Source organism: Pomacea canaliculata, linkage group LG8 (genome assembly GCF_003073045.1).
Source record: "Pomacea canaliculata isolate SZHN2017 linkage group LG8, ASM307304v1, whole genome shotgun sequence".
Lineage (NCBI taxonomy): Eukaryota > Metazoa > Mollusca > Gastropoda > Architaenioglossa > Ampullariidae > Pomacea > Pomacea canaliculata.
The window spans coordinates 699,658-716,036 of NC_037597.1; the positions used below are offsets into that span (position 1 = coordinate 699,658).

At 47.4% G+C, this 16,379-nt stretch overlaps 1 protein-coding gene across 2 annotated transcripts in view; it reads left to right on the forward strand.

The window, feature by feature from the left end:
- Positions 1 to 16,379, forward strand: part of LOC112571076 — a 72,213-nt gene that overhangs the window by 2,138 nt on the left and 53,696 nt on the right. For both annotated transcript variants that reach the window (XM_025249885.1, XM_025249886.1), the window contains exon 2: positions 5,504 to 5,676. In XM_025249885.1, the coding sequence (XP_025105670.1) occupies positions 5,504 to 5,676 (173 nt within the window). The remainder of the gene's footprint in view (positions 1 to 5,503; positions 5,677 to 16,379) is intronic.

The window sequence follows — 16,379 nt, forward strand, 5'->3', positions numbered from 1 at the left end:
GTTACAAATCTTTACCACCCTTCCTGCAGGATTAAAATTTGAATCACATTTTTGTCATTTTGATAGTTTTTGTCCCAGCTGCCACCAAATTTATACATCACTCCGTGTCTTTTGAATTCTTCCCTTGTCATATCTGTGGAGCCTTTATTGTTTTCCGTGCAATGTATACAACAGGGATTAATGGGCACAACTGTGTACTGAATCGTCTCAACCTCTCTATGCAGTATGATCTCCCTCTTAATTGTATCCTCATCCTACCCCAGCTGTGCTTTATATGTCAGTAACAGCCCCCTGATACTGCAGTTTGTATTTGCACATACACAGCTATTTCCAGACTATATACATGCACTTTTACATGGCCGTGACTATCTCCTCAGTCTCAATATGCTATTTCCATCAGTCTTAACACCTCAGATGTATGCTGGTACCTACCTGTGTATCCAAAGTTTCTGCTCTATGTGGACAGATCTCACAACCTGTGTATATAAATACGGAAACAGTTTTCAGGACTGCTGATTTATAATTTATTTTTTAATGATTCCAAGAGGGGTGATAGTACTGAAAAGAAAATATTTCCAGCAGTTGTATTTTTGAACAAGACCCTTGTTGCCAAACCTGAGTTCTGAATATTCTAAACTATGCAGGCTTAAAACTCTGCAATAAAAGATAATTGCAGTAAAAGTACAGGTTTGAGAATTGCAGGGTGGCTGGCTGTGTCCCACCTCTCCTGCCAGGGCTCTTAAACAATGCCTGGTAACAAATGAGAATAGGACTTAATGCAAGGATAGAAATGATGTTGGGAAAGCAGCCACAAGTCAGCTGATGAAAGAATGTGAAATATTAAACTTGCTTAATCTTTCCGCAGATGTTCCTGTCACACACACATACCAAAACAATTTACCACCGACCACTTGCAATTTACTTGCTGCTGTGTGTGCTTAAAGACAGTAAAATGTTTAAGACATTTCTCAAGCAGAATATACCACAGTTTTCTTTCTAAGAGCAAATAGTAGGGATAGCAAAAATATTTGATGCCTATAGGCCGCTGAATAATAGCTGTTTTAATTAGGCAATGATGAACTAAAGCTACCATTCTTGATTGTGTGTTTTTTAAACAAACCTACATTTGGCAGACTGGAAGTGTTTTCAGTCCATAGGCTGATCCAGTCATTAGCAGGCAAACAGCCTGTACATAGACAGTGACTGGGACCATAGTCTGTCTACTGCTTTGACAACACAAGCACTCCTTAGGCTATATAACGACAATTTCAAATGAAAATGACATGGCTGAAACCCATAATTTCTGTCTAGTGGTCATTTCTTAAGCTTAGGAGTAGCATGCATAGTAGTTGGATAAATGTTGCTGCATTTGATGGTAGAACAAGTGATCATACATGTCATTTTACATCCATACCCATACGAGGTTATATGGCAATGATACAGCATTTCTGAAATATAAAGAACCCTTTAGCAGCATTTAACAAGGATGGTTTTGCTATTCTTGGAATGATTCTATACATGGTTGGGCATGTGTGTGGTCATAGTTGAAGAAGGTTTCAAAAAAACAACTTCTGTCTTTATTTTTTGTTTTGATCTGATGCTAAACATACTCCAGGTAGCATGCATTTGGTTCATCATTATACAAGATTGCTGTATGTGTGTGTATAAGTACTTTTGGAACTCACTTTTGCAGCATAAACATAAAAATGCTTTTTCTTTAATAAAATTTTGAAATCTTTGTTTTTCTTCATAAATAATTGTAATAAACTTAAGTGAAAGCATCTGATGTGAAAGGGGCTACCAAAATGTCTCATGTAAAAGGACTTACACTGCCTTAGTGCCAAAATGTCTGATACATGTAGTGTGACACCATCTTGACATGATAAGTTGCAGAGACTGTACATGCGTTGGTGGCTGGCACCTTTTTCCTATTGATTTGTATAACAAACATATTTACAATTTTCTTTTTTTTCTGTTTCCTGGAATATATTTGCATGTTTTAGTGGTAATTTTTTTATTTTTATTTAGACATAAGATCAACATTGATTAGTCTTCTTTTGCAACTTCTCTTTTTCTTTTAAATAATTTGATATAGCTGAGGATGTTTCTTCAATTTTCTTATTTCAGAACCACACAACATTTTGAAAAGATCAAATTGTTTTTAATGGGGGACTTCTACAATAAAAGTATGCTTTCATACAGGAAATGTAACTGTAGCAGACAAATGTTATATATTTTGTATGTTACCATCCATCTGTTTAAAACATACTTCAAATATAACACAGCAGGCAGAAAGAGATAAACTTTAAGGACATACACCTGCTGGTACATTTACGTGACTGCAATAAAATTTAATTGTTTGGTCGATGACTCAACAAAACGTTAGTTTCTCTGGTTCAACCTCACCCACCATCCTACGCACAGGGAATATAGCAGTTAATTTTTACAGTCTGCTCGCGTCTCTAGCCTGTTCAGGCCTTAACAAAATTGCGCTCATCACATGCATTGGAAAAGGGGAAAGTACTACACGTCACTGTCAGTTATTGCCTTCTCACGAGTTGCTTCCCCTGAGCTTCAGTCTGTCGCCTGGTCCGTCTACCTGCCGCTGTCACTGTCCCCTGCCCTGTCCATTCGGTAAGGAGCTGTGGCCGGTCAGTGCCCGAGGTAAATGCAGAGCGAAAGGTCGGTAAAAGTAACGAGTCTAGTGGGCGACTAACTCTCCATAACTTAAATAATTCTCGCAAGGTGCACATGAGTGCTTGTGAAGGATTTAGCATCACCAAGTTACCTAACAATATCTTGGCCAAAAGTATATGTGTGTGTGTTTGCCTTAAAGGCGAAAACTGAAAATAAGAGAAATGTGTTAGTGTGGTTGTGATAGTTCAAGTTTTAATGAAGAACTTCGGCAAATAGGATTCATGGAAAACATGTTTTGGAAAGACGAGTTGTGAATCGGCTGGCATGGCTGAACTTACATACTGAAGTTCGCTTACAAGCAAGTCGGGGAGCAGACATTTGTCCTTCGTAAGCATCTTTTAAAAGTATTGTGCCCCGTTTATACGCAGGCCTGACGAGAGGGAGGGACAGGGGGGTCTGGTGTACCCGGGCCCGCGGCTGTCAAGGGGGCCCGGCCTTGGTCAGTGGATTTTTTTTCTTCTTCTCCTTTTCTTTTTCTTTTAAAGAAATGTCTAAGGACAGAACACCCAAGCATTACACATGCAGAAGTTGAGTTTGAGTGTAGATATTGAGATTCGAATTGTAAACATACATTATATACTGGGAAAATAATTTACGATTACAAGTACAAGGGGCCCGGAGAGGTCATCTTTCCCGGGGCCCGGGCTGACTCTCGGCGGCCCTGTTTATACGCACAATCCCCTCGTTGATGCACGTGGTGTGCTGTTGTCTTGACGACAAGCAGACTTCGCTTAACGATGATATTAGATGAGAAACGCGTCGTCAGGCAGTTTGATGGTTGAGCGAGCATCCTAGAGAGAGAGCTTAGTTGTTTGTTATCAAGTGCTATGTTTCGTTTCCACCAGCAGGACTACAAAGACATTGCACGGAGCCACAGGAATAATGGTCTATCTCCAGAGCTCTGGCGGTTCATGAAATACCTTCAGAGTGTATCTCCTGAATCAGCCTTTGAGCGTTGATGAGGCCTGCCATGCGCTGTCTGTATCCTTAGTCTCGCCTTCAACTGCTGCTTGTACTGGGTTTTCAGCAGCTTATCTGGCGGCTTCATCTGTACTGGTCTCTGCTGCTGCCTCCACTGGTGTGGTGACTGTTTCTTAGCTTTCTGACCTGATCTGACCTTTGTTGCTGACATGGCGGTAGGCATTGCTACATACTACTTCTCTTGCCAGTGGAAGGCATGCAGTCCCGGGATCTCTTTTTCTTGCTGTATCCACGAGCTGTAGCTTTTTAAAAAAACTGTTATCAGCAAGTCATTCTGCAGTAGTGTAGTTGTGGCACAGCATCAACAGGCAAGACTGGGGAGGAAAAGTACAGAGTGAAGTACATGTGCCCAGAAGACCAGTTCTCCTAGACCTTGGGTGAGAGGCCAGTGCTTCAGCATGTGTTGATGTCTGTTGATGCCCAGACTTCCCACCCTGAAGAAGCCAGACAGCTTGGGTGTGAATAACATGCAAGATATTCCACATGAACTCTTTAAATGGTCAGCATCGAAAAAACGAAAGAAGCCTTGTTAAGACAATAGTGACTGAGGAAAGTGAATACAGTAACACTTAATTTCTCTCTCTCTTTCTCTTTCTTTTCACGAGGTATATCCGCACACCAACAGCTCAAAGCAGTATGAAAGTTGACGTCACGTGACCACACAAGTAATAATACAACATGTTCTCATAATCAGCATGACATTAAACAACATTCACTCTTGTGGTCATGTAATGCAATCTGAATTTAAATGTGTGAAGTCAAACATGACTATGATGAAATACGTTCAGACAGATGAACACAAACCTCTGTCCCTCTATTGTCGCACTACAGGGACCATCACCTTTGTCTCCTCAGTTTAACTTTCTTGCCATCTAACAACATTTCTTCTTCTGGCAGTCGAGCACAAACCGGTTTTACTACCAATTTGTTCACAGCAGATTCTGTCGCGTGAGAGCTATCATATGAACAACAAACCTGACAAATTTCTCGTTCAAAGACTGCCACATCTTCTGATACCAATATTAATTTAGTGTGTACTTCGGATCCGTAACAAAATCGCTCTCCAAGCTTTTCACATTCGATTGTAGACCGAGTTTTGAAGCAAAGGTCGCCAGCTTTGGGTGTCACACTCAAGACACATTTTCTCCCGCGGATGACAGAATTGCTTATTTTGAAATCATTAACTCACGCGTAGAAATTAAGCGCGAAAGTGAAGTAGTGCCTGACTACGGCCACGACCAACTCTCGAGGCCGCAACACGCTTGGGTGATGTTCTCACCTGTGTCGCTGTTTACTTTGCATCCACTCGAGAAGTAAACCACACCATTCGACAGACTTAAGAACAAATATTATTTGTCTTCAAACCGCAATAACAAAAATATGTACAGTGTGTTGGCAAGTGAGGACATTTTCATGAAGCTACGTGACAATCACGGCAGCTCGCTCAGTTGGGAGTAACTACGTGACAATCACGGCAGCTCGCTCAGTTGGGAGTAACTACGTGACAATCACGGCAGCTCGCTCAGTTGGGAGTAACTACTCTAAGCGTACGAGTGCAGTGTATGTTGACTGTAATAAGTGTCTGTAGGACACCACAGCCCAGTACCCAAGCGTCTCCTGTCTGTAGGACACCACAGCCCAGTATCCAACTGTCTCCTGTCTGTAGGACACCACAGCCCAGTATCCAACCGTCTCCTGTCTGTAGGACACCACAGCCCAGTATCCAACTGTCTCCTGTCTGTAGGACACCAAAGCCCAGTATCCAATCGTCTCCTGTCTGTAGGACACCACAGCCCAGTACCCAACCGTCTCCTGTCGGTTGCAGGAACGCCGTTGCCCGCGTGGCGTCCAAGAGCCGGCGCGACAAGGAGTCCGTTGAGTTCCAGGAGCTGACACAGTTGCTGCCCTTCAGCCCGGACATCTGTGAGAAGCAGGACAAGGAGTCCATCGTCCGCCTGGTCGTCGCCTACCTGCGACTGCGCTCTTACCTGCACGATGGTGAGTACATCCCTTGTTTGTGGTGTGTGACGTGCTTCTGTTGCTGCAATACAGCAGTCACACTGAGCGTGACGTGCGTCTGTTGTGACTCATATATCACATTATATAGTGTGTGACGTGCCTCGGTGGATGAGGTGATACAGCACCTTCTATAGCACGTCACGTGTTTTATTGTAACATGCACATTGTGTGATGTATTTTATAGCGGTAATACAATGTAGTACAGAGTGTGACGTGCTTGTATGGCTGTAATACAGTGTAGCACAGAGTGTGACGTGCTTGTATGGCTGTAATACAGTGTAGTACAGAGTATGACGTGCTTGTATGGCTGTAATACAGTGTAGTACAGAGTGTGACGTGCTTGTATGGCTGTAATACAGTGTAGTACAGAGTGTGACGTGCTTGTATGGCTGTAATACAGTGTAGTACAGAGTGTGACGTGCTTGTATGGCTGTAATACAGTGTGAGGTCAACGATAAATATTCTTGTGTGGTGTTCAGGAAGAGCGGGGTGGAGGGGGAGAGGTAGGTGTTGCACGTTCCCAAACTTAGCCTTGCTTTGACTTTGGGACGAGTGCTGTCGGTCGATGCCCGAGTGTGTGGCAGTCGTTCTGGAACCTCACTTGCGCAAGAACCTGTCGCTAAAAATAGAAGCAGCATGTTGGACATAGTCTGTATTGATAAGCTGTCAGCAGACGAAAGATCGAGTAAGGTGCCTGAAAGGTGGGTGGGTGGTGGGGCTTCAGGCATGAAGATGAAGAAAGCAGAAGCGGACGTTGCCTCTAGAGCGTATCTGCCACCACGTGCAGTCTGGTCACGTGACGAGAACCCCAGCCTCCACCCCCTTACAGCTCCCCCCCTCCATGATGCCCCCTAGACACGAGCAGGTTTCTATTTCCAGCCCCTCTCTCCCTCACAGACCTGCGCCAGCCATCGAGTGTTGTGCGCGTTTTTGTGGCGACGGGTCGAAAGGCTGGTGGCCTGGGATGGGATCATCACCTTGAGAGGACCACTAACCTCGGGTGACCCCGCCACGCGGCTGGCCTGGCGCGCCACCTGGTGGGGCACGTTCGCTAGTGAACCACTCTCAAGCAGCGAAGTGCGTTTCCTAGAGTTCTTTCATCTCTTCACCTTTGCTCCAACAGTCTTCGCAGTTATTTCGTCCTCTTTCACAATGGCATTGCGGTACATCGCGGTACATTGTCATCCATTGTCGTACATTGCGGTACATTGTCGTCCATTGTTGTACATTGCGGTACATTGTCGTCCATTGTTGTACATTGCGGTACATTGTCGTCCATTGTTGTACATTGCGGTACATTGTCGTCCATTGTTGTACATTGCGGTACATTGTCGTACATTGTTGTACATTGCGGTACATTGTCGTCCATTGTTGTACATTGCGGTACATTGTCATCCATTGTCGTACATTGCGGTACATTGTCGTACATTGCGGTACATTGTCATCCATTGTCATCCATTGTCGTACATTGCGGTACATTGCGGTACATTGTCATCCATTGTCGTACATTGCGGTACATTGTCATCCATTGTCGTACACTGTCATCCATTGTCGTACATTGCGGTACATTGTCGTACATTGCGGTACATCGTCTTACATTGCGGTACATTGTCATCCATTGTCGTACATTGCGGTACATTGTCATCCATTGTCGTACATTGCGGTACATTGCGGTAGATCGTCTTACATTGCGGTACATTGTCGTACGTTGCGGTACGTCGTCGTACATTGTCGTAGATCGCCGTACACTGTCTACGTTGCGGTACTATTGACGGCGCGTGCCTGACACGGTGGAACCTGTCTCAGCAGCCTGTCTACAGTTGCTGCACGTGGAGGTGAAGTGGAAGGTGCTGAGTGGAGTGCGGGCTGTTTGGCGCCGCTGGTGTTGGTTGTTTGTCAGAATCTGTTTACCTGTTTACCTGTTTACTCGGTGAGTGTGACGTCATGGGCGAAAGTGGCTGGCGGTGGATTCCGGCGGTTTGTGCAGGATTCCTGTGGACTCCGCCGTCAGTGATGGGGAGGCTTACACTCGGCTTTGCAGCCAATCACAGACGGAGCTATTGATTTGACACATCGGCCCAATATCCGGGCCTTTGCCAGGCTGACTGGGGAGGATGGGGCAGGGAGTGGGGGGAGTGGGGGAGCAGGGAGTGGGGGGAAGGGGTGAGTGAGTAGACAAGCCCAAGGCGGAGGGACCGCTGAATGAGGCTCAATAACGAGGTACAAGCAGTGCACTCATCACGGTCGACAGCCTGTCGTCTGATCATCTTACGGGAGCACGACCGAGGTTGTTGGAAACAAGGTCATTAATAAATGAATAAATTCGCCTAATAAAGATGTCAGCCAGCTTGGAACTGAGGCAGAACGACAACACGATGCAGTCGTTGGAAGGAAAATGCGGACGAGGGGACGTGGTTGTCGACCTGTGTGACTAACCGCCGTTACACGCTGCTTGTTGTGACAAGCTCTGCTAGCTGTCTTTTTTTTTTTTGAGAACTGTAATAAGTAGTGGTACACATGAAAGAAACCCTTTTGGGGTTTTGAGAACCTCTCGCTGACAATACAGGGAGGGCATGGAGACGGGAGCGCCACCCTCAGTACAAGGGCGTCCTTTGGTCACGAGATCGGTGTGCTTTCACACGGGGGACATTAGTTACCTACTTTCATATCAGTGAGCTAGTAAGAGTGCAGGTCTGATGGTGCCTCACCTGCTAGCTCAATTCACTTGGTCTGCCCTCCAGTGTTTGGGCACCAAGGGAGGGACCGGCTGTGGTCTTGGCATGCGGGAAGGCTTTAGTACCTGTCTTCAAGGGCTTTATAATCGGTGCTTAAGATACACTCAAACAGAAAGTGGGTGCTCAGAAAGAAATGTTAAGAAGAATTGACAGAAATGAAAGAACACAAAACATCAAATGATTTGGCCGATGAATTCCGTTACTTGCGCTAGCGCGCACTTTGCTGACTGCAGCAAACCTCACCCTCGGTCAGTGTGATTTCATTACTGCACCCCGTACACCATGTACACCCCGTACACTCCATACAGCCAGTACACCCCATACACCCACGTACACCCCGTACACCCTGTACACCACATACGCTCCGTACACTCCGTACACACCATTCCTCCCAATGCCTGAATGTGTTGTTGACTAATGACATCACAGAGAAAGTCTTTTCCAGTAAGTCCAGTTCATAGGCGGTGCAATGTCAAGGTCACAGTTCGGTGACCGCTCAGATGATGAGTATCTTAGTCAGCAGGTGTTCCGACACTGGGCAGTATGTTGGAACACGAGTAGCTTGGTGTGACAGTCAGCAGGTTTTGTGTGCGGATTCCTTGTCAGTAGATGGTTGTACCCAGCAGTGTCTATAGTTGTACCCTGCAGTGTGTATAGTTGTACCCAGCAGTGTCTATAGTTGTACCCAGCAGTGTCTATAGTTGTACCCTGCAGTGTGTATAGTTGTACCCTGCAGTGTGTATAGTTGTACCCAGCAGTGTCTATAGTTGTACCCAGCAGTGTCTATGGTTGTATAGTTGTACCCAACAGTGTCTATAGTTGTACCCAGCAGTGTCTATAGTTGTACCCAGCAGTGTCTATAGTTGTATAGTTGTACCCAACAGTGTCTATAGTTGTACCCTGCAGTGTCTATAGTTGTACCCAGCAGTGTGTATAGTTGTACCCTGCAGTGTGTATAGTTGTACCCTGCAGTGTGTATAGTTGTACCCAGCAGTGTGTATAGTTGTACCCTGCAGTGTCTATAGTTGTACCCAGCAGTGTGTATAGTTGTACCCAGCAGTGTCTATAGTTGTACCCAGCAGTGTCTATAGTTGTACCCAGCAGTATCTATAGTTGTACCCAGCAGTGTGTATAGTTGTACCCTGCAGTGTGTATAGTTGTACCCTGCAGTGTGTCCGAGTTCTGTCCAGCAACTTGTTGACAGACAGACATTGTGCGTGCTACATGGTCTACAGAAAGCTCTACCGCCTTCTACACATGACGTCACACTTGCCGGCATTGTGATGATCGCCTGCTCTGCCTTCTGTTGTTGTTTGTGTTTATTGATGTCTACCTGTCTGCCGCAGTGTCCTGGCTGCACACGGCGGATAACGGTCATCTACAGCGTGATGACGTCACACCGACTTGCCGTCAGGCCTGTGGTCTACACTCTACACCACGGTCAGTGGTCGTGACAGAGATGCTTGTCACACGCTGATAGAAGGTGCTAGCTACCTGCAGGGTAACGGCAGTTACTGGATAATGGTGATGGCTGGATGACTGACCATACTGGCTATGTACTGTATTGCCAGACATCTTACTGACTATATACAAACTATGTACTAGTGTGACTGACCATACTGGCTATGTACTGTATTGCCAGACATCTTACTGACTATATACAAACTATGTACTAGTGTGACTGACCATACTGGCTATGTACTGTATTGCCAGGCTGGCTATGTACTGACATCTTACTGACCATACTGGCTATATACAAACTAGTGTGACTGACCATACTGGCTATGTACTGTATTGCCAGACATCTTACTGACTATATACAAACTATGTACTAGTGTGACTGACCATACTGGCTATGTACTGTATTGCCAGACATCTTACTGACTATATACAAACTATGTACTAGTGTGACTGACCATACTGGCTATGTACTGTATTGCCAGGCTGGCTATGTACAGACATCTTACTGACCATACTGGCTATATACAAACTAGTGTGACTGACCATACTGGCTATGTACTGTATTGCCAGACATCTTACTGACTATATACAAACTATGTACTAGTGTGACTGACCATACTGGCTATGTACTGTATTGTCAGGCTGGCTATGTACAGACATCTTACTGACCATCCTGGCTATATACAAACTAGTGTGACTGACCATACTGGCTATGTACTGTATTGCCAGGCTGGCTATGTACTGGTCTGTCACTGACTATCCTGGCTATGTACAAACATATTACTGACCATACTGGCTATATACAAACTAGTGTGACTGACCATACTGGCTATGTACTGTATTGCCAGGCTGGCTATGTACTAGTCGGTCACTGACTATCCTGGCTATGTACAAACATATTACTGACCATACTGGCTATATACAAACTAGTGTGACTGACCATACTGGCTATGTACTGTATTGCCAGGCTGGCTATGTACTGACATCTTACTGACCATCCTGGCTATATACAAACTAGTGTGACTGACCATACTGGCTATGTACTGTATTGCCAGGCTGGCTATGTACTGGTCTGTCACTGACTATCCTGGCTATGTACAAACATATTACTGACCATACTGGCTATATACAAACTAGTGTGACTGACCATACTGGCTATGTACTGTATTGCCAGGCTGGCTATGTACTGGTCGGTCACTGACTATCCTGGCTATGTACAGACATCTTACTGACCATCCTGGCTATGTACTGTATTGCCAGGCTGGCTATGTACTGGTCTGTCACTGACTATCCTGGCTATGTACAAACATCTTACTGACCATCCTGGCTATATACAAACTAGTGTGACTGACCATACTGGCTATGTACTGTATTGCCAGGCTGGCTATGTACTGGTCGGTCACTGACTATCCTGGCTATGTACAGACATCTTACTGACCATACTGGCTATGTACTGTATTGCCAGGCTGGCTATGTACTAGTCAGTCACTGACCATCCTGGCTATACACAAACTATGTACTAGTGTGACTGACCATACTGGCTATGTACTGTATTGCCAGGCTGGCTATGTACTAGTCGGTCACTGACCATACTGGCTATGTACAAACTATGTACTAGTGTCACTGACCATACTGGCTATGTACTAGTGTCACTGACTATCCTGTCTATGTACTGACACCTTACTGACCATGCCGGCTAGTGTGGTGTCACGATGTGTCGGAGATGCTGTGGAGGCCAGTGGTGACAGCGGACACCAGTGAAAGGTGGACCAACATGGCCAGAGCGGTGTGGACGGTCCGTGCTGTCCTCCCTCCTCCTCCCTGAGCCCGGCTGGTAGCGACTGCGGCGACAACACTGACAAACGGCAAGACAATACGCCAAGGCTGGCCTCGTCTGCTGCACAGCGCCGCACAGCAAAGCCCGCACGGCACGTACAGCATCAGCTACAGAAGCTGCCGCGCATTCCCCGGGCTCCGCGAAGCCGTGTTGTTGTCAGGGGGCTGCTGGGGCTGCTGGGGCTGCGCGCGGACGTTCCCCCCTTTTGTGTATGTGTTTGTGTGTGTGCTGGTGACGCGAGAGACATGGAGAGAACACACGACAGCGGCTGACCAGCTGACCACAAGGACGTCACTGGTGGGTGCTGGTGTCTGGGGGAGGCGCTGCCTGCTGGCCCTCGCACCCGCATCTTCCGCCATCTTCTGTGGGGGCGGCCAGCGGCGGCACTGCACCTGACAGTGTGGCAAGTGAGCTCCCTTGTTAGTCGTGACGTGCGTGGTGCTAGTCGTGACGTTTCCGCTGTTTGTATCAGTTTGTCTAGTGTTTATCTTGACGTGTCTAGTGTTTGTGTTAGTTTGTCTAGTGTTTATCTTGACGTGTCTAGTGTTTGTGTTAGTTTGTCTAGTGTTTATCTTGACGTGTGTAGTGTTTGTGTTAGTTTGTCTAGTGTTTATCTTGACGTGTCTGGTGTTTGTGTTAGTTTGTCTAGTGTTTATCTTGACGTGTCTGGTGTTTGTATCAGTTTGTCTAGTGTTTATCTTGACGTGTCTAGTGTTTGTGTTAGTTTGTCTAGTGTTTATCTTGACGTGTCTAGTGTTTGTGTTACTGTGTCTAGTGTTTATCTTGACGTGTGTAGTGTTTGTGTTAGTTTGTCTAGTGTTTATCTTGACGTGTCTGGTGTTTGTGTTAGTTTGTCTAGTGTTTATCTTGACGTGTCTAGTGTTAGTGTTAGTTTGTCTAGTGTTTATCTTGACGTGTCTAGTGTTTGTGTTAGTGTGTCTAGTGTTTATCTTGACGTGTGTAGTGTTTGTGTTAGTTTGTCTAGTGTTTATCTTGACGTGTCTGGTGTTTGTGTTAGTTTGTCTAGTGTTTATCTTGACGTGTCTAGTGTTAGTGTTAGTGTGTCTAGTGTTTATCTTGACGTGTCTAGTGTTAGTGTTAGTTTGTCTAGTGTTTATCTTGACGTGTGTAGTGTTTGTGTTAGTTTGTCTAGTGTTTATCTTGACGTGTCTAGTGTTTGTGTTAGTTTGTCTAGTGTTTATCTTGACGTGTCTGGTGTTTGTGTTAGTGTGTCTAGTGTTTATCTTGACGTGTCTAGTGTTAGTGTTAGTTTGTCTAGTGTTTATCTTGACGTGTCTGGTGTTTGTGTTAGTTTGTCTAGTGTTTATCTTGACGTGTCTAGTGTTTATCTTGACGTGTGTAGTGTTTGTGTTAGTTTGTCTAGTGTTTATCTTGACGTGTCTAGTGTTTGTGTTAGTTTGTCTAGTGTTTATCTTGACGTGTCTAGTGTTTGTGTTTCCTCGATTGACAGGTGCATCCACGAGTGCGTCTACATCGGCGTCTGTTTATGTCTGTGTGTGTGTGTGTCTTTATGTTTGTATGCGCGCATTTTGCGGCTTGTTTGCTGGTGTCTGTGTGTGCTTTCTTGTGTGTTTGTGCGTGTGGGTGTATGAGAGTGTGAGTGTGTGGCTGTGCGTGAGAGTGTAAATGTGAATGTTGTGTGTTACGAGGGAGAGTGTGAGTGAGAGAGAAAGTGTGTGTGTGTGCGTGTGATATCCGTGTATCCGTGTATCCCCCAGCAGTAGTGCGCCTGGCGCTGGCGGCCAGCGAGGTGATGTTTTATTTAGCTTATCGATGGAGGAGTTGTTAAGAGCGACGACAGTGATGCTGATTGAAAGCCGTCTGCTGGCAGTGTCAGTGTGACACTAGACACTGTCTACTGTCTGTCCCGTCACGTGGTGTGCCATACACACACAGCATGCTGGCACTGTCAAGCCCACAGGTGTGTATGTGTACGTGTCTGCAGGTCTGTCAGGACTGTCAGTGAGTGTGGCGGACTGCAACGTTCACCGCGTGACCAGCAGTTCCAAAAACCGGTTTGTGAAACCGCTGGCAAGTGTGATTGGCAAGCCTCAGTTTTGGACAACAAAACAAACAAAACAACAAAAACAGGTTTTGCTAAACAGTGTCTGGTTTGTCCTGTGTCTCAGCGGTACCGTGGAGGGCCTCGTGGAGACCTTTGCGTCTCCCTCCATAGCTTGGACACGCGAGGGTGTGGGCAGTCTATAGGGCCTGTGTGAGTGTGGGCAGTCTATAGGGCCAGTGTGAGTGTGGGCAGTCTATAGGCCAGTGTGTGTGTGTGGGCAGTCTGTAGGGGCAGTGTGTAGGGGCAGTGTGAGTGTGTGGGCAGTGTGTGTGTGTGGGCAGTCTATAGGGCCTGTGTGTGTGGGCAGTCTATAGGGCCAGTGTGTGTGTGGGCAGTCTGTAGGGGCAGTGTGTAGGGGCAGTGTGAGTGTGTGGCAGTGTATGTGCAGTCTGTAGGGGCAGTCTGTGGGGGCAGTGTGAGTGTGGGCAGTCTGTAGGGACAGTGTGTAGGGCAGTGTGAGTGTGGGCAGTCCGTAGGGACAGTGTGTAGGGGCAGTGTGAGTGTGTGGGCAGTCTGTAGGGACAGTGTGTAGGGGCAGTGTGAGTGTGTGGGCAGTGTATGTGCAGTCTGTAGGGGCAGTCTGTAGGGCAGTGTGAGTGTGGGCAGTCTGTAGGGACAGTGTGTAGGGCAGTGTGAGTGTGGGCAGTCTGTAGGGACAGTGTGTAGGGGCAGTGTGAGTGTGGGCAGTCTGTAGGGACAGTGTGTAGGGGCAGTGTGAGTGTGTGGGCAGTGTGTGTGTGGGCAGTGTGTGTGTGTGGGCAGTGTGTGTGTGGGCAGTGTGTGTGTGTGGGCAGTGTGTGTGTGTGTGGGCAGTCTGTAGGGGCAGCGTGAGTGTGTGGTCAGTTTTTGGAAAATTTTCACTTCAAGTGTGGTCTCCTTCTGAAGAGAAACGTTGTGTGTGTATGTGAGAGAGACAGAGAGAATACCAACCATTGTTGTATACAGCCTTAGTTGGCGACAGCCTTGCTGTGGATGACCTGTCACATCGTGTGAAGTCCCCTTTAGACACATTTGCAGGTCGATGACCTTTGGTGGTGCCGGAGCTGGTGATAGGGCGGCAGAGGCGGACAGGGGGATGGGGTTCACTGATTTCCTCCCAATGCCACTCTGTGCCCTGCACTCTCTGCCTGATTGCGAGGGTGCGCTGACAGGGAATGCGACACAGGCGGTGATGGGGAATGTGGGGAACATGTCAGCCATTTGACAGTAGCCGATATGGCGCAGCTGCTGTCACGCTAAGCGGTTGGCAGTCCACGGGACAGCAGCACTTGTCTGGCACCTGTAGGGCGCGGGGTGGGGAGGGTGAAGGGGAGCTTGCTGCTGGAGTTCATCGGGAACAGGCAGGTCACCTGGCGGTCACAGACCTCACCTGCCTTCCTCACAACCTGTCGGTAGCGTGCACGTGCTGCCAGGTGTAGGTGTAGAGGTGCCACCACACAGCCGCCACACCCTGCTTGCTCTCTTGACAGCCGTGGTCACGTGGTCACGTATGTACATAGTAAGGCCAATCAGACAATAGCGTTTCCTGGAAATCACAGACCGCTGTAGGACTGTCAGTAGGACTGGCAGGTGTGTATAGACCGCTGTAGGACCGCCAGTAGGACTGGCAGGTGTGTATAGACCGCTGTAGGACAGTCAGTAGGACTGGCAGGTGTGTATAGACCGCTGTAGGACAGTCAGTAGGACTGGCAGGTGTGTATAGACCGCTGTAGGACCGCCAGTGGGACTGGCAGGTGTGTATAGACCGCTGTAGGACAGTCAGTAGGACTGGCAGGTGTGTATAGACCGCTGTAGGACCGCCAGTAGAACTGGCAGGTGTGTATAGACCGCTGTAGGACAGTCAGTAGGACTGGCAGGTGTGTATAGACCGCTGTAGGACCGCAGTGGGACTGGCAGGTGTGTATAGACCGCTGTAGGACAGTCAGTAGGACTGGCAGGTGTGTATAGACCGCTGTAGGACCGCCAGTAGAACTGGCAGGTGTGTATAGACCGCTGTAGGACCGCCAGTAGGACTGGCAGGTGTGTATAGCCCGCTGTAGGACCGCCAGTAGGACTGGCAGGTGTGTATAGCCGCTGTAGGACCGCCAGTAGGACTGGCAGGTGTGTATAGCCCGCTGTAGGACAGTCAGTAGGACTGGCAGGTGTGTATAGACCGCTGTAGGACCGCCAGTGGGACTGGCAGGTGTGTATAGACCGCTGTAGGACCGCCAGTGGGACTGGCAGGTGTGTATAGCCCGCTGTAGGACCGCCAGTAGGACTGGCAGGTGTGTATAGCCCGCTGTAGGACAGTCAGTAGGACTGGCAGGTGTGTATAGACCGCTGTAGGACCGCCAGTGGGACTGGCAGGTGTGTATAGCCCGCTGTAGGACAGTCAGTAGGACTGGCAGGTGTGTATAGACGCTGTAGGACCGCCAGTAGGACTGGCAGGTGTGTATAGACCGCTGTAGGACAGTCAGTAGGACTGGCAGGTGTGTATAGACCGCTGTAGGACAGTCAGTAGGACTGGCAGGTGTGTATAGCCCGCTGTAGGACAGTCAGTAGGACTGGCAGGTGTGTATAGACC